Source organism: Mya arenaria, chromosome 12 (assembly GCF_026914265.1).
Source record: "Mya arenaria isolate MELC-2E11 chromosome 12, ASM2691426v1".
Taxonomy (NCBI): domain Eukaryota; kingdom Metazoa; phylum Mollusca; class Bivalvia; order Myida; family Myidae; genus Mya; species Mya arenaria.
In genome coordinates this window covers 24,918,422-24,944,480 of record NC_069133.1, presented here as the reverse complement: position 1 = coordinate 24,944,480, position 26,059 = coordinate 24,918,422, and the positions used below count along the sequence as shown (strand labels likewise).

Here is a 26,059-nt window from a genome sequence, read left to right as displayed (position 1 = left end):
CTTTTAAAGATTTGTCATTGTTGCATCATTTTCTCGAGGTTTTATGACCATTGGTTTACTCATGTTTCCATGGCAACCATGGATTTCGTCCCGACATATTTTGACTGCATTTGATAGTCTGTGTTTAAACAGCCAAATGTATTAAAATGCAAACATGATTCAGCTTGTTTATCTAAATTTATGTTCCTTAAAGATTCTGTGTTAAGATAATTCATTTAAATTATAAGCTAGTAGTAATATTGATATGTTAAGTTTGCACGTCATACGAATAATGTGCTGTCGTAACAATTTTAGTATTCAAAATGCGCAATACATGGTCTCACTTATAAAAACGTATCTTTTACAATTTAAATGATATCATCATGGAATTTTCATTATTTATTCTTGAAATATCATGGTATTCAAATACCTTAAAACATAATAGCAAATATATGTCCGAAGGCCCTTAATCATGCGATGCGGCTCATATTGCATACTGATAGTGTGAGCATGTAGTATGGAAGCGTATTATTATATACATTGTGTACTGATAATGTGAGGATGAAATATGGAAGGGTATCATTTATTATATACATTGTATACTTATAATGTGAGAGCGGAGTATGAAAGCGTATATTATATATGCTGATAATGGGAGCATGTAATATGAAAAGTTATGTTATATCCATTGCGGTTCCTTTATTGAAAATGTTTTGTTTGTGCTATCAATCGTCAAGGTACATATTAAAGTTTTAGGGAGGAGCAATTGTGACATTAAACCTGTATTGAAATCTTATTTCAAGTTTCTCAAATTAAAGCATAATTAAGACACGAATCCAAATATTTCATTTTAGTACATATCTAATGGGTCTACCTAGCGCCAAGATAATATAGTTGATCGACGTCGGTCTCATCACACTTCCGTATATCTTGAAGCCTATTTACGAGGTTTTTACCGGAGCTTGCCGAGCTGTTACGCTTGCGCTGAAATGTGAAGTGTATATATCCCATATATATATATATGTATACAACGTTCTATTTCCCTCTCCTGCAGGGTTGATTCGAAGGGTATGATATGTGAACAGCGAGGCGTGTTCCGGGTAAACTGTGTGGACTGCCTGGACAGAACGAACGTCGTACAGACAGCCGTAGCCAGAATCGTCATGGAAACGCAGGTAAGCTAGGGTAGCCCCGCGTTGGTACTTCTCCTTTAGATGGAAACGTCAATCATCGGAGGCACAATATAGGTGTGAAACGAGTAGGCGGAGCATAAACGTTCTGTAACTTGCATGAGGTTATATTACAACGTTATTAACTTATACCGCACTCTAGTTATTGCACGCTGTCCTTGACAACATGGTTTAAAACGGCTACGTTACCCTTTCCCTTTATAACGTGGCGGATCCGTGGTCTAGTGGTAGCACACTTGACTGTCAGTCCAGCGGTCGCAGGTTCGATTCCCCGCAGCACCACTAAACCAATAATACTCGTCTTCTTGGATGGACGTAAAATGGGGGTCCCATGTCTCAGTGTCATACACTGGTGCACGTGAAAGAGCCAGGGTAGCTCTAACCAGGTTTGCATTCTGTCTGTGTACTTGCCGAATGGACAAGGCCCGATTGCGAGAATAAGTAAGCTTACACACCACCTTACCCTCATAATTAAATGTATACAGTACTCGCTCCGATGCGCTCGTCTAAAATTTCAATTACTCGGGTTGTGGGTTTCCTATTACCTTCATGATTTCGCTTCTGACTGCCAATATACAAGCTTGTTCTTTTCAAACGCGCATAAGATATCATACAGCTACATTTGGGAAATGAGTTTAATGTATTATCATTACATTAACATGTATGCATGTTAAATATTATGTCAATGTTTTTGTCAATGGTCAATGACAATGAATTTATTTGCAATTGCAGGCCAGCAGCATTACATGCAACATATATATTTATAAATATAACATATTACATGTCGTACACGCGATCATGAATATATACTTAATTATAAAAATAGTATACGTAAATAACGATTATGTATGCATTAACTATGATGACATTATTTGAATGTTGTTTTTTTCATCATTCGTGCGTTTTCTATAGACTTTAAATAAGAAGGTTGCGACAGGTCTTATAACTGACTCGTTTCTACACGTCATTGCGATTTTGAAATTTGGAATACATACATTGCCATAGTATGTACTTGGTTTATAAAGAGATCGTAATTCAGCACACACAAAACACATGTATGTGGACGAATATTGTGCTTTTCCTAAATATAGACAAGTCCGTCCGAATGAGACAATTACGACCCATCGAAAACAAACTCGGATGTATGCCGGTACATCAGTAGAAGTAGAAATAGTTCGTAAATATTTGAATAATAATATTAATTATTTGTTGTGTTTTAACGTGTATGTTATATATCAAAATTTAAATTGATTGCCAGGAAATTGGATCATTGCATAAATGATTTAAATTCCAAAAAAATAAATTGCTGCGCGATCTACTTGCAACGTTGTTAAATAAATACTAAAGATTTCTGACATTCTTAACCGCCCATATACATTCGAGGTTTTTATCGATGGAAAATGGCCGAGGAGTTCTGAAGGATACGACCTCGTTTACTTGGACGTTTCTATCACCCATCAGCCCTATGTTTTATGATGTTATCTTTTAGATATCGAGTTTGATTTGTGAAATCCTAAGGCACTCATGCTATACATCATTTATGAGTCATACTAAATATAATTTGATACCTTGAATATATACCTTAAATAAAGTAATTGCATGCATTTTTTCTGGCACTCATTAACCATTAACGACATTGACAGCTTTCTAGTTCATCATAACTTCATAGTCCCCATATCTCAAAACCATAACAAAGTTGGGTACATATTTTTGTATCGAACATTTCCAATAATATACTTTTCGGCGTAGGCAGTAAACTATACAATTATTTTAACGAAGATATAAACACATTTTGCCCTTTATACATACTTTGTGAGCCATTACGTTAAGCGAAAACTTTCCAGTAAACGTTAAATCATCATATATTAACAACTTGCAAGTCAACATTTTGACAAGGCCGTTTCCCATGGGCATTCATAGCACACCATTATTTTTAAACACAACAACTTCTTTTTCTTTCTTGATATTACTATGATATTAATGAGACAAGATATTATATTGCGACTGAATACCGTAAACCATATCTGACAGAACAGCTAAATCATCGGCAAACATAACAACAATAGTTGGACAGTGTTAGATTATACTTGTTTGCTCCGGACGTTTCTACGCTAAACTATTCTAGTTCATCTTTTTGAAAAGAGAACAATATCGGGCGCGCAGTGCATTCTTGTTTTAAACCTGTGCTACATTCTATGTAACCACATGTACCGTACTGGTAATTTATTCGTGATTCAACATTAAGAGACATATTTTGAAAACATCAAACATATGTTTAAAGGAACAAGACACTAGATGGTAAAAACAACGGCAAATACAGTATTTTCTTAAAACGAGCCTATAATTGTCGATGCGTGGTAGAAGGAGGCCGATAATGCATAATTTGACATGATTAAAAAATAAACGCCAAATAACAATCGTGTCCCTGTTATATCTAAGTTTCCCCGTTTAAAAATACACAATGGTGTCAATTTCATGTAGGTTTTTGACAAGTGTCCTTTTTCTTGCATTTGTATCATCTGGTGTCTAGTCCCTTTAAAATCATGTGGCTTATATTTTGCCAATGTTATGGTATATGTATAATATCAAAATTTAATTATTTTCCCTTTTTGGTACTCAGTCTACAAGAAATAATTGATTTTAATACACATGCAAAACTTACCATAGAATAACCTTTCTTAAATCTATCTTAGTTTTCTGATATTTTGAATATTTCAACTTCAATTTTACAACACAGAAAAACTGCGATCGCTCGAGGACGCCGGGTTCCGAGCTAAAACCTCGAGTGATCCGACGTATATGTTATTTGGAAGTCTTCAAAGAAACACTATGACAAAATTATTAAAGTCATAACTATGTCCCTTCAAATAAAATTGCATTATCTGACTTACACCATTCGTAAGGATAATATTCATACAGTCGAATCCCGTTGGCTTAAACTCCCAGTGATAGGCGAAAATACCACGAGCCTCGGAAAGTTCGAACAAAGCGTTAATGCTTACATCGGTCCTTTACATCAAGTTCGAGTTAACGAGGAAATCGAGCTAAGCGAGTTCGAGCCAATGGGGTTCGACTGTACATAACCAAATGTAAAAAACATGCCCTGTAAGCATTATTTACCGACTATAAATCAAAGTACTGAAAGTGCGCAAGGGATGGTTGGCAAGATGGCACTGCGTGTTCATGTTGCATAAAGAGCCAGATTGAAATGCTATACTTGTATCGGAAAAACGAAACTCAATGCATTGCAAGTATATTATCTTCTCTCAGTTTTATCATAAAGTGTATATACATTTTCATATTATAAACACTACCAAAACAGTGCTTCTGCTAGGCCTAATCAGCAGGGTTGGTAACCCCGCTTCCCTTTTCAAGCGCCCTGCTGCCTTTTCAAAACACTCTTATGTACCCTTTTGTTTGACAGTAAGTTTTTAAAAAGAAGTATGAAAATAATAAATTAAAAAAATGACACTTAAGTAAAGATAACAGCTTAGGTTTTTATATCAAACTATTAGTATTAAAAGAAGTTATAAAATATACACAATAAGAATTGAACATTCGCCTTTGCAAGTGCCCAATTCAATACGCATCAAAAGTGCTCTTTCTGACTAAACCTTTTTCAAATCCTTGCTGCAGCACTGCAATGGGTAGTGTTTTTCGTTCGTGGGTGGAGCTCCTTTTTATAAGCGCTTGAGCCAGGATGTAAGTGACCTTTGAACATTTACATCCCTTACACTACAGTAATGGAAGCCACCTAAGCTGTATTACGTTTGGAACAATATCGCACCGAAGGTTTTGAATAGCCACTCGATTTCTAAAAATACGTATTCAAACTAAAATATTCCCACAACTTGAGTAAAAGTCTCTTAGGTTCGGCGTATTTACCGGCTTTAACGTGACTAATTCTCATCCTTAGTTCGTCTTTACAAATATGGCATATACTTACATCAAATATTATCTCACGAGTGGTATCAGGCGCATACTTGATTATATAATTTTCTTTGAAGAGTTCATGAATAAAGATGGAAATGAGATTTGATTGGTGTCGAATTCGACACCGCTCTTGCCCAGTTTGTCTGATCTTAGGCGGATGTCATTTATCAGTCTTTCCATCAAAATGCAGCATCTTTTGACGTCTCTAATGAGTACATCATTTTAGTTTAAAGAGACACATAAAAATGCAGGCGGATACGTGGTCTAGTGGTATCACACTTGACTGTGAAAGTCGCGGGAGAAACGTTAAATGAGGGTCCCGTTTGACAGTGTTATTCACTGGTTTACGTTTAAGAACAAGAGTAGCTTTTACCTGGGTTACATTCTCTGTGTACTATGCTCCAGAAGCCTAATATGTCTAACAATCTTATCGGAGCACTCGCCGAATGGGCCTTGCCCGACTGCGAGAATAATTGAACTTCCACCATATGCAGTGATCGCCCCGATAGCTCACCGGTATAGGATTCGCTTAGGGTGCGGAAGGTCGCGGGTTCAAACCCAAGTAATGTCATACCAAACTACGTTAGTATTTGGCACCAGTAGCTACTTTGTCTAGCGCTCGATATTAAAAGGGTTTTACAGTGTACTGGGGAGCTAGTGTACTGAGCACTTGTTAAACACAGGCAAGTTGTATCCCAAGAGCCAAGAGGTCATAAAGAGCTAAGATATCGCACCCGGGCCTCTTTATCTCACTCTGTTTGTTCAAGTCTTCTACTATCTTCAATTGAATGAGAATTGTTGTCACTTATATCTCATGTCACTTACGAAAGGTAAACATTAAAGTCAAGATGGCGTAACGGCGGGGTCAATCCAAAATGCAACAGACCTTGCTAAACTGAAATAAACATACATAAGCATGCAGTGTCGGATCTGTAATCTGGTGGTATAGTAGAAGACACCTGACCATTGAACCAGGGATGGCATGTTCGAATCCCCACCTTTACACTGACAGAATTAACCTCTTCCTTGAACGAACATCGATGGACTTTAAACGAGGGTTCCGTTTGTCAGTGTTAAACAGTGTTACAAGGTTATTTTGCCTGTGCACTGGGACCAGCTGTCCAAATAAGACTGCCCACGCACACTGTAGCAGGCGTCCGCGGGTTAATCCGGTATCCTCGTAAAATGCGTATTTTTGTCAACGCCCGACCTTTTATTGTGATTGCGGAATATTGTCCAAAATTCAGCAGCAACCACCTTGACACATTTCTTGTGTATAATGTGGGACAGGACCAAGCCATTGAAACTGTTATCAATGGTGGCTCGCGACTTATATGACATTAACATAACGAAATAATAATAGCAGTTGACAGATGCTGAACTTGCGTCTGGTCATTAACCGGAGATACTGCTGTGAAACTACTGTAAAAATGTAAATTGGTATGTAATAATGTATGCTAAACGCATTCTTCAGATGTATCTCACCATAATCTAATGTAATGACGGTTATCTTTGGCTGACTCAGGTTACGCCTTCCTTACAATGATACTGAGGTTTTGTTATCATAAAATCTGGAACCTTGAGTGGTCATTAAAAAGAATGATTTACATTAAATACACAGTGTTATATTGGTGCCAGCTATAAATGATTTCCACAAATACATGCTAATATGTTGGTTTTTTGCTTTATGGCGATGTTATTTGTTTGCTTACGAGTAAATTACGACGTTTTTTTTTCCAGTCAAACATTCCTAAGTCTTCGTAGGATCATATTTTTTAATATTTACAGCACAATCAACCCCCAAGTTTTTGAAATTATACACGAACGCTCTAACGCGAATGTATAATTTCAATCACGGGGGATATCGGTGACGTAAGTGTTAAATATCATGTTGTCAAGTACAGCGTTCAATAACAAGCGTGCGGTATAAGTGAATTTCGTTGTAATTAATCCATATGCTCGTTACTGAACGGCTAAGCTCAGGCCAGTTGTTAGCTGTAACCGTTCCGATATGAGAGTTATTGGATACAAGACAACAAAAAATACCCTCAAACATGCTAAAACATAATGGAATTATTTTCTGTAAACAAAAGAAATGATGATGTGGTGTTGTGCAGAAAAAGAAATTGCTATTAGTCGCTCCTTTATTTTTATCTTACTTGATCTCAATATCGTAGTTTTTCGATTTTACCTCAATTGATTTCGAAGAATCTCACATTTCGTCTCTGCCGGAACTTCTTTTGGTATTTCGGTGCTGTATAAACATATTATTTGTAGCCTTAGATTTAGTTTAGACATGTTTGTTTTACTATGACTCTTAAAGAAGTTATTACAACATTACATTAATCACGTTCGTTGGCACGATGTTACACGACAGCGTGGTCTTTAACCGGCGTACCCACTTCTCCGGCTTGGTGAACATAAAACAAAATCACATGCGTGCGTGCTGGGTATCAAACCCTAATGCCTTGATGAGAAGCGAGTGCGCTTTTTCACCGTGGTAACAGGACAACATTGAAAAAGTGATTCAGATATGTCGTATTGTCTTGTGTTTTGGCCTAGTGCTGAGACATAGTAGTACTCTAACTAGAGCTTCCCTGGTTCTCTAAGGTGCGCCATTTTATATTACTTTGTCAGACGGGACTTCCGTTTAACGTCCCTTTTGGAAGGTAGTTGTAATATTATAGTGAAGGACGGGGGATTGATCCCGCAACCCCTGGGTTGGAAGTCTTACCACTAGGTTACATATGCGTTTTAAGATTTCAGTTTGTTATTCTAATTATTTCATTCAAGTGCCGGAAGTTGGGTCTTCTGGCGCCGGAAGAGACGTTGCCGGATGCGTGCCGCCGGAAATTCCAGCAGATGTGGGCTAACACGGGTGATGCAATCAGCAAACAGTACGCTGGCACGGTCGCCCTCAAGGTAAAGCCCAATCTAAGGTTGACTGGCTAGCGGCAGTCCCACTAATTCGAATCTTGATCCTATTGATCTTGTTTTTAGTTGTTGACCAAGACAATTTAAGACAGTTTTCCCGCGAAATATCGGACTTTGGCGCGTGATAAAGCCTTATGCATATTTATTGTTCTTGTTGAGGTGAAGTGCCGTTGGTACGGTTGATGATGACTCAGAGGATATGTTACTATTTTTGACACTATATTTCCATGGTTACAGGGCGACTTCACACGGACTGGGGAGCGGAAGATATCCGGAATGATGAAGGACGGGGTGAACTCGGCCAACAGGTAAACAGGCACATAACGGAATGCAAATAATGTATTGAGGATAATTTGTTTTATTGTAAGATTGTTATATTTTTACCGAGTGATCACTTAATACTTTACTGGCCTTGTCGTACTCTTTTACCTCGATGTTCCGGTTATGTCGAACTTTTTTCAAATAGTTTTGAGTTATTTTAGACATGTTTTGTATTTCGGTTTTATCGATGTTTTGTTATTTCGAATATCCGAGGTCCAAATTACTTCGATATAGCGAGTTTTGACTGTATATCCTTATACGCCACTGCTCAAAGACATACAGCATCCCAGTACATGACGTTAATCTTCAACTGAATTTGATATTTTCACTGCAAAATAAGGAGTGAAAATATCAACTTCCTGAACTACTTTTAAAATTCTTTGTCGTAACTACCCATTGATCGAAACATAACACTTCACTTTGAACCAGAAAATGTTGGCAAAAAATGATTAAATTTAAAGAAATGTTTAATAACTTTAAATAAATATATATTTGGAAATTAACAACTAACCGTTTATTAACGGTTATCCCGTTTTCCAAACGTTTTCTTCATCTTGAAGCTGATCGAATGTTCTAACATTTGCTTTCATACCAAACAAATTACAGAATTACAGACGAAAACAACTGTTCGAACATAAAAAGAATTTTATATCATCGTTCAAATGTATTTTGAACTGTGTGTCATTGTAATACGTAAAACCAGCTTCCCGGAAAATTCACACAACAATTCACAGATAATCTGATTTTTTGTTACGCCACCCACGTCTCAAAATTTGTCAACAAACTAGCGTGGTATTCACTCTTTACCTGGAAAACAAACCTGTTTTCAAGCGAAACAGACTGGTCTCTGACAGTAACATGACTGAATATCCATGTATCATGAAAAACAGTCTAAAACTAAGAAAAATGTTTAAAATCCAATGAATATCCGCAATTGATTTGCTAACACATTTGACCTTCCAAATTTTCATTCATAAAATGGCGGCGTAGTAATTTGGTTATGTATTCATGCTTAAAATAAAAGTGTTATCGTTGTTTTTGGAACATATTTGCACTTACAAAAATTCATTGATTACTGTTCATACCATCTTTGCAATAAAAAAACGAGCGAATAATAAACTATAAGAATAAATAGCAGAGAACTTTTTCTCAACAAACCGGAAATAAAAAAGTTGACAGCTATAATTTTGCGAAAGGGGCGCCCCACGGGTAGCGGCGTACATAACACCCTTTTCAAAAAGGGGGTAATTAAGAAAAAAAACTCCGAAAATAAGCATAAAAGAAACAGAAAATTTGTTTATTTCAGTGTAAGATCGTTTTTAATTTCACTCCACTCGTGAAAATATGTTTTTCTATGACACTCGTGAAATAAAATACGATGATCTTACACTGAAATAAACAAATATTCTCTATATCTTTCAAGGAATATCATAGATATCATCAATAAAACTCCCACATGACGTCGACGTTTCAGGTACTACCTACGTTTCAAGGACACGTACCGTCAGGCGGCGATCGACATCACGCACGGGAAACCCGTCTCTGAGGACATCATGGACGGAAGGCTTAAGGTAATTTGGATTATTTTTGACGCTTGGTTATCCTTTTTTGCTTGTGATTGCAATATTTGAAAGGTAACTTTCTAGGATCGTAAAACTTGGAGACAAATTGATGGAAAGCCTTCTTAAACTGACGCATTTTGGTGAGATACTAAATAGCTTGATGAAAACATTATTTTTTAATACATTATTATGTTCAACCCAATTGACTATAATGATCCGCACATGATTTGCGTACAGATAAAAATGCTAAGAGATATTTTGGCCCTTTTTAAATGGCCACGTAGCTATTAATTAATAAAAAAGGTAATATCTCATAAATCGTTTAAATCAACTTAGTGAAACAAAATAATCTATTAAAATAATTAAAACATATGCACAAGTCTATTTTGTGCTCCTTTAAATAGCGATAAATGTGAACGGATAATAAAACAGCCAATTTAGGTATAGCCATGGTCAAAATCTGTCAATTTGAACTGTAACATTGAAAACCCAACAATCAGTGTACGTTAACCCATATTTGCAGGTGCCCGAGGATGACGTCAGAGAGTTGCTGGAGAAGGAGGAGAACGTGAAGCAGCTGATCGAGGACTGCAAGCGGATGTTGATTGTGGAACCAGAGGAGTGTCTGGGCGGCTGGAGCCTCGTCAACGCCGACCCTGTGTGAGTTTCCCGAGGGTAGGGCATGACAGTAGGGATGGGAGTGGGAACTGTAAGAGAGGGTTGATTTAAGAATCCAAAGAGTGCCTGGGCGGCACCATGTTGGAATTTCCGGTGAAAAAGAATGACAGAGGGGGTGGGGTGGAGGACTGTAAGCGGGGGTTGATCTTAATAATTTGGGGAGTGCCCGGACGACATCCAGTGGGAATTTCCATTGAAAGGGAATGAGAGAGGGGGTGTGGTGGACGACCGTGAAGGGATGCTCATTGTGGCACCGTAAGAGTGTCTTGGTGGCTGGAATCCCGTAAACGCCGACCTTATGGGAGTTACCGGGTGAAGGATGATGAGGAGGGATGGGGACTGTGTAGGAAAATTGATTATAGAGTTATATTAGTGTATGGGCGGCTTAAGTGTCGTCAACGTCAGCCCTTCGGTACTTTTCGGAAGAAGGGACGGCGAAGAAGGCGCTGGTGACATTGGGATAAAGACTGTTAGTCATGGAGTCGGATAAGTGCCTGGACGACTGGAGCCTAATAATCGCCAACCATTTAGAAGATTCGCGGGTAGAGTAGACGGAGAGGCGCTGTGAATGGGGATCATATAAATACAATGTTCGTGGGGGGAGGGAAACGGGGGAGTGTTTGGGCGGCTGAAGTTGTTTGAACGCTGACCATGTGCGAGAGTCTCTTGTCTCATGAGTGTGGTTAGGGGGCGTTTTTTCCGCAGAATTTGGAATTTTCTTGCGCTAAATATTGTCTTCCCAAACATCTAGAACCCATTGTCTTATAAGTTTTCTGCCGGTATTGTATTTTTTTTGTTTGGGAACCCATGGATGATTACACACATAAAAGGCGGTGAAGAAAAGATATTCTTAAACTTAGCCAGAACAATTAAGGAACAACAGCGTAAACAAGTCGTTTGAGATTATCATAAAATGTTTCAGAGCATTGAAATGAAGACGAACGTTTGAAAAATTGAGCTGTCAGAGTTCTTGGATGCTATCGTTCGCCATCAATTCCAATGTTTAATTCAACGACTCGTGGCCGATAATTAAATTTATTTACTAGTAATTTAACAAGTCGTCGCTGAGAATTCCAAAATCTAATTTAACAAATCGTCAGCGAGAATCCAAAGTTTAATTTAACAAATCCTCGGCTAGAATTAACTGCAGTTGTCAGAAAGTATAAATTTAACAAGTCGTAAAAACGTCACCGGGCTATGATAGTAAATAAAAAGTTGAAAAGTTGGAGTTCATTGTGTCACCGTACCGCACATTCTCGCCTATCATGCAGGCTATATTTAATTAAGAGTTTCTATTTGTGTCGGTTGTCAGTGCGGAATAAATTTACTTCTTTATTGTGGCTGATCACTTCTTTATTTAAATAAGTTCATTGAATGAGAAACCTGATTGTTAATAATTAGTTCTAGAGTACATCTGCACTCATTGTTTTTAAGGCCAAATTTATTTATTTTTGTTTCGTATTTTATTTCCTCAGTAATAAGGATCGAAGGGTCGAGATTTTGTTTCAAGTAAAGCTTTGTCTAAATATTTTTTTCTCCCACCTCAGATAAGTAGATCCAATAATTTAACCATGCTAGAAATTCTTATCTTGCCCACGGGCGAAGATAAAATGACCGTATGGAACTTCATTTTAATGGTCACCACATTGTAATTACCTCCCTTGTTGAAGACTGTCGTCTGTATCATGGAACCGTTGTCTTGTGGCAATATTTAGAACGCTAATTAATTATTTATCGCTTCAAATGTCACCATAAAACAGTTTTCTCGCACCTCCAAGAAATAATGCTTCACTCTCCTTAGAACTATTTGATGACCGGTTTGACTATTAACATAATCTGAATCACTGCGCGCATATCCATGACAACCACGAATGATGGCATATCCATATGCAATTATTTTCACTATGCTTAAAAGTGTTCCAGCAAAAAATACATTTTTACTTAATTTTGTTTAACTGAGGTGGGAGAAAAAGCATCTACCATAGCCGCTCGTGTAATATAGGTTCATCCCGACCCTCGCGCAGGGTGTTTTGCGGAAACTCGGTAAACCTCGTTTCCGCAAAACACCCTGCGCTCGGGTCGGATTGAACACTCTCGGCCATCTATCTTACACTCTCGGCCATGGAATATACTTATATTTTCACTTCAAGCCGTGGCTGTCGAGAGCGCGTTATTAAAACATTACATGTTCGCGTCTTTCCGCTTCAATAAACTGCTGAAAAGGTTTATAAAAAGGGAGAAACGAACCCTCAGAATGAACAAAGGGTCGATTTGTAAAAAGTAAGGCTCAATTGAAAACTCCAAAACAAATATTTTATTTGTTACGTCTAATTTCATTTTGCTAAGGGTTATTTTCGAGATTGAATTTATTTGTATTTCTGACAGCCGCTTTCTTAGAAACTTGACTATTATAAACAGGAACAAAGTACGCTGAAACTTACTTCCGTCACCTGTTGCGGTTTGTCTGTACTTATTATTTACATTGAAGGCTCGATCAAAATTAACTTTGTATCTGACACCTATGTACGTAAGAAACCATTCATGACACCGGCTGATGCTTCTCCTATCGACAAATAACCGGAAAACGGCATGCTTAGAATGATGAACTTTCAAGTTTGATCCGTACGTCATGGGATCGTCAACTATATCAGTTTTGTATAATCCTCCAGTATTTAGTATATCATTGAGAAGTTATTGATGTCAATGTTTATCGTACATACAGATGATGTGATCATTTTTTCATATCGAGTTAATGAGTTAAAACACGTGGTGTTGCCAAAGACAATGATGTATTTTATATGTGCTTCGTGACAAAACAGATGTACATAAACACATGCACAACAGTCGAACCCCGTTGGCTCGAAATCGCTTGACTCGAATTCCTCGTAAGCTCGAACTGGATGTTAAGGGCCGATTTCTTTATACTGAAGGTAAGCATTCCCGCTTGGCTCGAATGTTTCGAAGCTCGAGGTATTTTGGTCGGTCCATGGAAGTTCGAGCCAACGGGGTTCGACTGAATAGTTAAATTTGCTTTGTCGTCTTCATTATTTTAGGATTGGCATAAGGTGTTCAACCTGAATAGCCGTAAAATGTCTACTTATCAGGTTTAGTGTACGATTTGACATATTTTTGACATGTCGCGATATAACTCGTGACGTCGACACAGAACACGTCGACAAACTCTATTATCACATCCTCAGTATATACGATATAAGCTTCCAGTCATGGTCTGTTTTATTGATATTTGTTTTTTTTTTCAAATTGTGTTAATAGGAGCGGGGATCCAGAGCGGCAGGAAATGGACGTGATCATGTTACTAAGTCAGCGGGCCGTCTACGTCGCCTGGTAAGGTCTTGTGTAACTAAGTCGCTGAGTCAGTCGGCCGTCCACGTCGCCTGGTAAGGTCTAGTGTAACTAAGTCGCTGAGTCAGTCGGTCGTCCACGTCGCCTGGTAAGGTCTGGTGTAACTAAGTCGCTGAGTCAGTCGGTCGTCCACGTCGCCTGGTAAGGTCTAGTGTAACTAAGTCGCTGAGTCAGTCGGTCGTCCACGTCGCCTGGTAAGGTCTTGTGTAACTAAGTCGCTGAGTCAGTCGGTCGTCCACGTCGCCTGGTAAGGTCTTGTGTAACTAAGTCGCTGAGTCAGTCGGTCGTCCACGTCGCCTGGTAAGGTCTGGTGTAACTAAGTCGCTGAGTCAGTCGGTCGTCCACGTCGCCTGGTAAGGTCTAGTGTAACTAAGTCGCTGAGTCAGTCGGTCGTCCACGTCGCCTGGTAAGGTCTAGTGTAACTAAGTCGCTGAGTCAGTCGGTCGTCCACGTCGCCTGGTAAGGTCTAGTGTAACTAAGTCGCTGAGTCAGTCGGCCGTCCACGTCGCCTGGTAAGGTCTAGTGTAACTAAGTCGCTGAGTCAGTCGGCCGTCCACGTCGCCTGGTAAGGTCTAGTGTAACTAAGTCGCTGAGTCAGTCGGCCGTCCACGTCGCCTGGTAAGGTCTTGTGTAACTAAGTCGCTGAGTCAGTCGGTCGTCCACGTCGCCTGGTAAGGTCTTGTGTAACTAAGTCGCTGAGTCAGTCGGTCGTCCACGTCGCCTGGTAAGGTCTAGTGTAACTAAGTCGCTGAGTCAGTCGGCCGTCCACGTCGCCTGGTAAGGTCTAGTGTAACTAAGTCGCTGAGTCAGTCGGCCGTCCACGTCGCCTGGTAAGGTCTAGTGTAACTAAGTCGCTGAGTCAGTCGGCCGTCCACGTCGCCTGGTAAGGTCTAGTGTAACTAAGTCGCTGAGTCAGTCGGCCGTCCACGTCGCCTGGTAAGGTCTAGTGTAACTAAGTCGCTGAGTCAGTCGGCCGTCCACGTCGCCTGGTAAGGTCTAGTGTAACTAAGTCGACGTCGCCTGGTAAGGTCTAGTGTAACTAAGTCGCTGAGTCAGTCGGTCGTCCACGTCGCCTGGTAAGGTCTTGTGTAACTAAGTCGCTGAGTCAGTCGGTCGTCCACGTCGCCTGGTAAGGTCTAGTGTAACTAAGTCGCTGAGTCAGTCGGTCGTCCACGTCGCCTGGTAAGGTCTTGTGTAACTAAGTCGCTGAGTCAGTCGGCCGTCCACGTCGCCTGGTAAGGTCTAGTGTAACTAAGTCGCTGAGTCAGTCGGTCGTCCACGTCGCCTGGTAAGGTCTTGTGTAACTAAGTCGCTGAGTCAGTCGGTCGTCCACGTCGCCTGGTAAGGTCTTGTGTAACTAAGTCGCTGAGTCAGTCGGCCGTCCACGTCGCCTGGTAAGGTCTTGTGTAACTAAGTCGCTGAGTCAGTCGGCCGTCCACGTCGCCTGGTAAGGTCTAGTGTAACTAAGTCGCTGAGTCAGTCGGCCGTCCACGTCGCCTGGTAAGGTCTAGTGTAACTAAGTCGCTGAGTCAGTCGGCCGTCCACGTCGCCTGGTAAGGTCTAGTGTAACTAAGTCGCTGAGTCAGTCGGCCGTCCACGTCGCCTGGTAAGGTCTAGTGTAACTAAGTCGCTGAGTCAGTCGGCCGTCCACGTCGCCTGGTAAGGTCTAGTGTAACTAAGTCGCTGAGTCAGTCGGCCGTCCACGTCGCCTGGTAAGGTCTTGTGTAACTAAGTCGCTGAGTCAGTCGGCCGTCCACGTCGCCTGGTAAGGTCTAGTGTAACTAAGTCGCTGAGTCAGTCGGCCGTCCACGTCGCCTGGTAAGGTCTAGTGTAACTAAGTCGCTGAGTCAGTCGGCCGTCCACGTCGCCTGGTAAGGTCTAGTGTAACTAAGTCGCTGAGTCAGTCGGCCGTCCACGTCGCCTGGTAAGGTCTTGTGTAACTAAGTCGCTGAGTCAGTCGGCCGTCCACGTCGCCTGGTAAGGTCTTGTGTAACTAAGTCGCTGAGTCAGTCGGCCGTCCACGTCGCCTGGTAAGGTCTTGTGTAACTAAGTCGCTGAGTCAGTCGGCCGTCCACGTCGCCTGGTAAGGTCTTGTGTAACTAAGTCGCTGAGTCAGTCGGCCGTCCACGTCGCCTGGTAAGGTCTTGTGTAACTAAGTCGCTGAGTCAGTCGGCCGTCCACGTCGCCTGGTAAGGTCTAGTGTAACTAAGTCGCTGAGTCAGTCGGCCGTCCACGTCGCCTGGTAAGGTCTAGTGTAACTAAGTCGCTGAGTCAGTCGGCCGTCCACGTCGCCTGGTAAGGTCTAGTGTAACTAAGTCGCTGAGTCAGTCGGCCGTCCACGTCGCCTGGTAAGGTCTAGTGTAACTAAGTCGCTGAGTCAGTCGGCCGTCCACGTCGCCTGGTAAGGTCTAGTGTAACTAAGTCGCTGAGTCAGTCGGCCGTCCACGTCGCCTGGTAAGGTCTTGTGTAACTAAGTCGCTGAGTCAGTCGGCCGTCCACGTCGCCTGGTAAGGTCTAGTGTAACTAAGTCGCTGAGTCAGTCGGCCGTCCACGTCGCCTGGTAAGGTCTAGTGTAACTAAGTCGCTGAGTCAGTCGGCCGTCCACGTCGCCTGGTAAGGTCTAGTGTAACTAAGTCGCTGAGTCAGTCGGCCGTCCACGTCGCCTGGTAAGGTCTAGTGTAACTAAGTCGCTGAGTCAGTCGGCCGTCCACGTCGCCTGGTAAGGTCTTGTGTAACTAAGTCGCTGAGTCAGTCGGCCGTCCACGTCGCCTGGTAAGGTCTTGTGTAACTAAGTCGCTGAGTCAGTCGGCCGTCCACGTCGCCTGGTAAGGTCTTGTGTAACTAAGTCGCTGAGTCAGTCGGCCGTCCACGTCGCCTGGTAAGGTCTTGTGTAACTAAGTCGCTGAGTCAGTCGGCCGTCCACGTCGCCTGGTAAGGTCTTGTGTAACTAAGTCGCTGAGTCAGTCGGCCGTCCACGTCGCCTGGTAAGGTCTAGTGTAACTAAGTCGCTGAGTCAGTCGGCCGTCCACGTCGCCTGGTAAGGTCTAGTGTAACTAAGTCGCTGAGTCAGTCGGCCGTCCACGTCGCCTGGTAAGGTCTAGTGTAACTAAGTCGCTGAGTCAGTCGGCCGTCCACGTCGCCTGGTAAGGTCTAGTGTAACTAAGTCGCTGAGTCAGTCGGCCGTCCACGTCGCCTGGTAAGGTCTAGTGTAACTAAGTCGCTGAGTCAGTCGGCCGTCCACGTCGCCTGGTAAGGTCTAGTGTAACTAAGTCGCTGAGTCAGTCGGCCGTCCACGTCGCCTGGTAAGGTCTAGTGTAACTAAGTCGCTGAGTCAGTCGGCCGTCCACGTCGCCTGGTAAGGTCTAGTGTAACTAAGTCGCTGAGTCAGTCGGCCGTCCACGTCGCCTGGTAAGGTCTTGTGTAACTAAGTCGCTGAGTCAGTCGGCCGTCCACGTCGCCTGGTAAGGTCTTGTGTAACTAAGTCGCTGAGTCAGTCGGCCGTCCACGTCGCCTGGTAAGGTCTTGTGTAACTAAGTCGCTGAGTCAGTCGGCCGTCCACGTCGCCTGGTAAGGTCTAGTGTAACTAAGTCGCTGAGTCAGTCGGCCGTCCACGTCGCCTGGTAAGGTCTAGTGTAACTAAGTCGCTGAGTCAGTCGGCCGTCCACGTCGCCTGGTAAGGTCTAGTGTAACTAAGTCGCTGAGTCAGTCGGCCGTCCACGTCGCCTGGTAAGGTCTAGTGTAACTAAGTCGCTGAGTCAGTCGGCCGTCCACGTCGCCTGGTAAGGTCTAGTGTAACTAAGTCGCTGAGTCAGTCGGCCGTCCACGTCGCCTGGTAAGGTCTAGTGTAACTAAGTCGCTGAGTCAGTCGGCCGTCCACGTCGCCTGGTAAGGTCTAGTGTAACTAAGTCGCTGAGTCAGTCGGCCGTCCACGTCGCCTGGTAAGGTCTAGTGTAACTAAGTCGCTGAGTCAGTCGGCCGTCCACGTCGCCTGGTAAGGTCTAGTGTAACTAAGTCGCTGAGTCAGTCGGCCGTCCACGTCGCCTGGTAAGGTCTAGTGTAACTAAGTCGCTGAGTCAGTCGGCCGTCCACGTCGCCTGGTAAGGTCTTGTGTAACTAAGTCGCTGAGTCAGTCGGCCGTCCACGTCGCCTGGTAAGGTCTAGTGTAACTAAGTCGCTGAGTCAGTCGGCCGTCCACGTCGCCTGGTAAGGTCTAGTGTAACTAAGTCGCTGAGTCAGTCGGCCGTCCACGTCGCCTGGTAAGGTCTAGTGTAACTAAGTCGCTGAGTCAGTCGGCCGTCCACGTCGCCTGGTAAGGTCTAGTGTAACTAAGTCGCTGAGTCAGTCGGCCGTCCACGTCGCCTGGTAAGGTCTAGTGTAACTAAGTCGCTGAGTCAGTCGGCCGTCCACGTCGCCTGGTAAGGTCTAGTGTAACTAAGTCGCTGAGTCAGTCGGCCGTCCACGTCGCCTGGTAAGGTCTAGTGTAACTAAGTCGCTGAGTCAGTCGGCCGTCCACGTCGCCTGGTAAGGTCTAGTGTAACTAAGTCGCTGAGTCAGTCGGCCGTCCACGTCGCCTGGTAAGGTCTAGTGTAACTAAGTCGCTGAGTCAGTCGGCCGTCCACGTCGCCTGGTAAGGTCTAGTGTAACTAAGTCGCTGAGTCAGTCGGCCGTCCACGTCGCCTGGTAAGGTCTTGTGTAACTAAGTCGCTGAGTCAGTCGGCCGTCCACGTCGCCTGGTAAGGTCTTGTGTAACTAAGTCGCTGAGTCAGTCGGCCGTCCACGTCGCCTGGTAAGGTCTAGTGTAACTAAGTCGCTGAGTCAGTCGGCCGTCCACGTCGCCTGGTAAGGTCTTGTGTAACTAAGTCGCTGAGTCAGTCGGCCGTCCACGTCGCCTGGTAAGGTCTAGTGTAACTAAGTCGCTGAGTCAGTCGGCCGTCCACGTCGCCTGGTAAGGTCTTGTGTAACTAAGTCGCTGAGTCAGTCGGCCGTCCACGTCGCCTGGTAAGGTCTAGTGTAACTAAGTCGCTGAGTCAGTCGGCCGTCCACGTCGCCTGGTAAGGTCTAGTGTAACTAAGTCGCTGAGTCAGTCGGCCGTCCACGTCGCCTGGTAAGGTCTTGTGTAACTAAGTCGCTGAGTCAGTCGGCCGTCCACGTCGCCTGGTAAGGTCTAGTGTAACTAAGTCCTTGAGTCAGAGGGTCGTCTGTGTTGCCTGGTACGGTCTAGTTTAACTAAGTCGCTGAGTCAGTCGGCCGTCCACGTCGCCTGGTAAGGTCTTGTGTAACTAAGTCGCTGAGTCAGTCGGCCGTCCACGTCGCCTGGTAAGGTCTAGTGTAACTAAGTCGCTGAGTCAGTCGGTCGTCCACGTCGCCTGGTAAGGTCTTGTGTAACTAAGTCGCTGAGTCAGTCGGCCGTCCAAGTCGCCTGGTAAGGTCTTGTGTAACTAAGTCCTTGAGTCAGAGAGTCGTCTGTGTTGCCTGGTACGGTCTAGTTTAACTAAGTCGCTGAGACAGAGGGCCGTCTATGTCGCCTGGTAAGGTCTTGTGCAACTAAGGCGCTGAGTCCGATGACCGCCTAAGTCGCCTGAAAAGGTCTAGTGTAACTAAGTCGCTGAGTCAAAGAGTCGTCTGTGTCGCCTGGTAACGTCCTGTGTAACTAAGTCGCTGAGCCAGAGGGCCGTCTGTGTCGCCTGGTAACGTCCTGTGTAACTAAGGTGCTGAGTCAGAGGGCCGTCTGTGTCGCCTGGTAACGTACTGTGTAACTAAGGTGTTGAGTCAGAGGGCCTTGTAAACGTCCTGTGTAACTAAGGTGTTGAGTCAGAGGACCTGGTAAACGTCCTGTGTAACTAAGGTGTTGAGTCAGAGGGCCTGGTAAACGTCCTATGTAACTAAGGTGTTTATGTCAGAGGGTCGTCTGTGTCGCCTGGTAACGTCCTGTGTAACTAAGGTTCTGAGTCAGAGGGCCGTCTGTGTCGCCTGGTAACGTCCTGTGTAACTAAGGTTCTGAGTCAGAGGGTCGTCTGTGTCGCCTGGTAACGTCCTGTGTAACTAAGGTGATGAGTCAGGGGGCCGTCTGTGTCGCCTGGTGTAACTAAGGTGCTGAGTCAGAGTGCCAACTGTGTCGCCTGGTAACGTCCTATGTAACTAAGGTTCTGAGTCAGAGGGCCGTCTGTGTCGCCTGGTAACGTCCTGTGTAACTAAGGCGTTGAGTCAGAGGGCCGTCTGTGTCGTCTGGTAACGTCCTGTGTAACTAAGGTGATGAGTCAGAGGGCCGTCTGTGTCGCCTGGTACCGTCCTGTGTAACTAAGGTGTTGAGTCAGAGGGCCGTCTGTGTCGCCTGGTAACGTCCTGTGTAACTAAGGTGTTGAGTCAGAGGGCCTGGTATACGTCCTGTGTAACTAAGGTGTTGAGTCAGAGGGCCTGGTAAACGTCCTGTATAACTAAGGTGTTGAGTCAGAGGGCCTGGTAACGTCCTGCGTAACTAAGGTGTTGAGTCAGAGGGCCGTCTGTGTCGCCTGGTAACGTCCTGTGTAACTAAGGTGTTTATGTCAGAGGGTCGCCTGGTAACGTCCTGTGTAACTAAGGTGTTGAGTCAGAGGGCCGTCTGTGTCGCCTGGTAACGTCCTGTGTAACTAAGGTGTTTATGTCAGAGGGTCGCCTGGTAACGTCCTGTGTAACTAAGGTTTTGAGTCAGAGGGCCGTCTGTGTCGCCTGGTAACGTCCTGTATAACTAAGGTGTTTATGTCAGAGGGTCGCCTGGTAACGTCCTGTGTAACTAAGGTGTTGAGTCAGAGGGCCGTCTATGTCGCCTGGTTACGTCCTGTGTAACTAAGGTTCTGAGTCAGAGGGTCGTCTTTGTTGCCTAGTAACGTCAAGACCTTATTTATCTTATTTTCAACGCAATAAAATAAAAAAGAGTTAAATGCTATGTTTATGTAAGCATTCGTTCTATTTTCCCCCAACGCTCATGCTGTATCACTGGAGCGGGTTAGACGCGATTGTGCAAATTTCTTCGAAGCGCTTACTCGCTTCTGCAAAATCGTAACGATGTGTTCATACTACATATACGCATGATCAATGAGAATCAATCCCTTACTGAACGTTCCAGGTACGATGATGATGAGGAGCAGGTTATACAGTACCAGCGGATCTTCCTGGAGGACATCGAGCGGCTAGAGATAGGTAACATAGGAATATATGAATTGGTTTGGTTAGTAAATGCTATCTTACGCCATACGGTGCTAATAACACATAGAGCTTTGTGGAGGATTCGAGAGCTCGAGAGTTAATATTCCAAATTATGTTTGTTATTTCGGTACAATAAGTGTAGGTCCGCTAAGTCAAGTGTAGAAAATGTTCCATGTGTGTTTAATTCGTTTGAATGTTTTACTCTTCTATTTTTCAAAAAAAAAAAAAATACATACAGTTTTGTTGAACGAGCCTTGGTAAGTAGGCTTCGGTGTTATAGCAGTACACGTCTTGTGAGTTGACAAAAGTGAGTTGATGAAATCACTTTAATTGAATGGTACGCACGTTTATTATAGTGCACACCCACATGTCTAGAAACGGTGAAGTCCTATCATTCTGTTGTAAATAGTCTTAGTTAAAATGATAATTTTGTCAAGACGGTAATAGGTAACGGTTTACTAGTTTTGTGTTTGAAATATTTCGTTCTTTTTGGCAGCAACAATGAATGTATGAATTATATTTTCTTAATAACGTATCTGCAGGCGCTGAGCACTCCCTGTTCAAGTCCAAGAGTATCGTGATGCGACTCTACTACCGGCACTTCGCCGACGAGGGATTTTTCCACACATTACGGGCTCCGGGTACCCGGCTTTTTAACAACTTGGTCATTCCCGTCAAAACACCAGAGGAGGCGAAAGGTATTTACACAGTGGTTCGTTCGGAACACGAACATTCGGTACTCCTCGGACATTTTTCATCGAAAACAACCTCAAATCTATATTAATCAATTGAAGTGATTTAATTTGTACTTGGTATTGCTTAAGTTAAATTCATTGCCAATGAAGTAAGTGTATTATTGCACAATCCATGCCAAGAATAAAGTCATTGATACTACTGAAATAAAATTACTACGCGATCTACTTGCACGTAGTTAAATTATACACACAGTAAAGATTTCTGCCATTGTAAACCGTCCATATCCTTCCGAGGTTGTTTTCGATAGAAAATTGCCGAGGTGTTCCGAATGAGTTCACTCCATGGAGGGGAGCGCACAGCTTCTATTGTTTCTTTATGTTATGTCACTTTAAATAGAATCGTTTCACTTTCACACACCCCCCCCCCGCGTAAATTAATTTTAAATTTATTTATGTCAAATACATCCCTCATGTGGCACGATTTTACGCGAAAGTGTGGTCTTTTGTTGTGGGTAAATTAGAAGTACCCGCTTGTCCGGCTTGATGACCACAAACCAATCACACAACAGGGCTCATTGAAGCGTTCGTCGCTGCCATACGTATATTCACTGATTCAAATGATAATCTGCAAACGTCCTTTTAGTAGTTTTTTTGTTTGAGCGACTAATCACTTCTCAGTCTTTAACCATGCACTGCTTGAGAGCCTCATTAATTTTCATGAAATATAGGTTGTGAAATCTAGGTCACATACGAATCTGTACGAAGTAATGAATTTGTGCATTGAGGACATCTGACAGTTTCATAATCAATGTTGTCATTCTAACTAGATTGTCTGCATCGGATTCACCGTAATAAGTCAGGAAGTCAGAAAGACATTTCCGTGCTCGACAGATGTGGTTTGATTATTTATTTCGTCAAATGAAACGTCAAAATGATTAATGGAATATATATCGTTATCATAGAAAATTTCGCTCTCGTTTTTTTGCAATTTCCATAACTTTATTTACAGACTGCACTTATTGTTTTCCCTTATGACACAAAGATGGTATTGTGCAGTGTTAATGCAGGATTACTTGAGTAGTCGAGATCTTTAATTAACGTCTCATCAAAAAATGCATTGCCCTTCACGAGTTATATGAGATATTTATTTTTATATGATCGCTCATTGTTGTTTTGTTATGAACGCTCATTGTTTTTATATGATCGCTCATTGTTTTTATATGATCGCTCATTGTTTTTGTATGAACGCTCATTGTTTTATATGGACGCTCAATGTTTTTACATGATCGCTCATTGTTTTTATATGAACGCATATTGTTGTTTATATAAACGCTCATTGTTGTTTATATAAACGCTCATTGTTTTTATATGAACGCTCATTGTTGTTAATATAAACGCTCATTGTTTTTTATATAAACGCTCATTGTTTTTTATATAAACGCTCATTGTTTTTTATATGAACGCTCATTGTTTTTATATGAACGCTCATTGTTTTTTTATATGAACGCTCATTGTTTTTATATAAGCGCTCATTGTTTTTATATGAACGCTCATTGTTTTTTATATGAACGCTCATTGTTGTTTATATAAACGCTCATTGTTGTTTATATGAACGCTCATTGTTTTTTATATGAACGCTCATTGTTGTTTATATGAACGCTCATTGTTGTTTATATAAACGCTCATTGTTGTTTATATGAACGCTCATTGTTTTTTTATATGAACGCTCATTGTTTTTATATGAACGCTCATTGTTGTTTATATAAACGCTCATTGTTGTTTATATAAACGCTCATTGTTGTTTATATAAACGCTCATTGTTTTTATATGAACGCTCATTGTTTTTTTATATAAACGCTCATTGTTTTTATATGAACGCTCATTGTTTTTTATATAAACGCTCATTGTTTTTTATATGAACGCTCATTGTTGTTTATATAAACGCTCATTGTTGTTTATATAAACGCTCATTGTTTTTATATGAACGCTCATTGTTGTTTATATGAACGCTCATTGTTGTTTATATGAACGCTCATTGTTTTTTATATGAACGCTCATTGTTGTTTGTTGTTTATATAAACGCTCATTGTTGTTTATATAAACGCTCATTGTTTTTATATGAACGCTCATTGTTTTTTATATAAACGCTCATTGTTGTTTATATGAACGCTCATTGTTGTTTATATAAACGCTCATTGTTGTTTATATGAACGCTCATTGTTGTTTATATAAACGCTCATTGTTTTTATATGAACGCTCATTGTTTTTTATATAAACGCTCATTGTTTTTTATATAAACGCTCATTGTTGTTAATATAAACGCTCATTGTTGTTTATATAAACGCTCATTGTTGTTTATATAAACGCTCATTGTTGTTTATATGAACGCTCATTGTTTTTTATATAAACGCTCATTGTTGTTTATATAAACGCTCATTGTTGTTTATATGAACGCTCATTGTTGTTTATATGAACGCTCATTGTTTTTTATATGAACGCTCATTGTTGTTTATATAAACGCTCATTGTTGTTTATATGAACGCTCATTGTTGTTTATATAAACGCTCATTGTTTTTTATATGAACGCTCATTGTTGTTTATATAAACGCTCATTGTTTTTATATGAACGCTCATTGTTTTTTATATGAACGCTCATTGTTGTTTATATAAACGCTCATTGTTTTTATATGAACGCTCATTGTTTTTTATATGAACGCTCATTGTTTTTATATAAACGCTCATTGTTGTTTATATGAACGCTCATTGTTTTTTATATGAACGCTCATTGTTGTTTATATAAACGCTCATTGTTTTTATATGAACGCTCATTGTTTTTTATATAAACGCTCATTGTTTTTATATGAACGCTCATTGTTTTTTATATAAACGCTCATTGTTTTTTATATGAACGCTCATTGTTTTTATATGAACGCTCATTGTTTTTTATATGAACGCTAATTGTTCATTTTTTTTATATACGAACGCTCATTGTTTTTATATGAACGCTCATTGTTTGATATATGTATATATTAATTTACAAAATAAGAAACTAGAAGCTACTGCTAATCTAGGTATAAAGTAAATTAAAATATTGAAATTGTTATACTGAAATTGACGCGACTATCATGTTTAATTAAGTAAATTGAAGTAAGAAGTCGATTAACATCGCAGTCAGATCGGAGATGAACTGAATAACACTCATTTCTAGCTTTACGTAAAATAGCAAAATATTAAAATTCATCACCTCAAATTTTATGAATGAAATAATTATTTGATAAAAAAAATCTAACAGGAAACATGAAATCCGATGTGTTTCCTGTTGATAACGAGTCCATATCGTAAATTAAGTAAATTAAGGCATTGTTAAAGAATTTTAAAGAAAAGACCGGAATTGAATGACGTTTGTTATATATAGTTGTTATTCTAATTCGTTATGGAAAAATATATTTTTGTAAGTTATATTTTGTGATTATTCTAAAAATGGTGAACGCTTATGTCAAAAGATCATAAAATGAAGCTATGAAGAACCCGTCAGTGATGTAATGTTAAGTCTTGGTTTTAGGTTGCGGCTCTACTTAAGCTGTCAGTCAGCTGTAAAAAACATTTTAAGCCATGCCTTACATAGATTTGTTTTGAACGATATTTTCAAATTGCTTAACATAAAGTTTAAATTACTTTGTCATTACTAAATCAGTTTGTGCAGTACATTTCAAAATACTTCATTAGTTTGAACATTCCGCGTTAGAAGTACCTGAAGCTCAGTAGACCCAAATACAATTCTGTGTTTCGTAGAATTTATTATAAAGCTCTCCTGGTATTGATATCTGTATTTTCCCTATGTTACAGAATATGTATAATAATGCTCTCCTGATATTGATATTAGTTATTTTCCCAATGTTACAGAATATGTTCTTCTGATATTGATATCAGTATTTCCCTATGCTACAGAATATGTTCTTCTGATATTGATATCAGTATTTCCCTATGTTACAGAATATGTTCTTCTGATATTGATATCAGTATTTCCCTATGTTACATAATAGGTCTTTCTGATATTGATATCAGTGTTTCCCTATGTTACAGAATATATCTTTCTGATATTGATATCAGTATTTCCCTATGTTACAGAATATGTTCTTCTGATATTGATATCAGTATTTCCCTATGTTACAGAATATGTTCTTTTGATATTGATATCAGTATTTCCCTATGTTACATAATA

General features: G+C 41.2%; 1 protein-coding gene across 1 annotated transcript in view; it reads left to right on the top strand.

Moving 5' to 3' along the window:
• LOC128211377 (phosphatidylinositide phosphatase SAC2-like) overlaps positions 1–26,059 on the top strand; it is a 413,773-nt gene that overhangs the window by 380,551 nt on the left and 7,163 nt on the right. The window contains exons 12-19 of the mRNA XM_052916105.1: positions 1,034–1,154; positions 7,896–8,024; positions 8,274–8,344; positions 9,832–9,928; positions 10,443–10,579; positions 13,871–13,942; positions 21,063–21,136; positions 21,685–21,840. Of these exons, the coding sequence (XP_052772065.1) occupies positions 1,034–1,154; positions 7,896–8,024; positions 8,274–8,344; positions 9,832–9,928; positions 10,443–10,579; positions 13,871–13,942; positions 21,063–21,136; positions 21,685–21,840 (857 nt within the window). The remainder of the gene's footprint in view (positions 1–1,033; positions 1,155–7,895; positions 8,025–8,273; positions 8,345–9,831; positions 9,929–10,442; positions 10,580–13,870; positions 13,943–21,062; positions 21,137–21,684; positions 21,841–26,059) is intronic.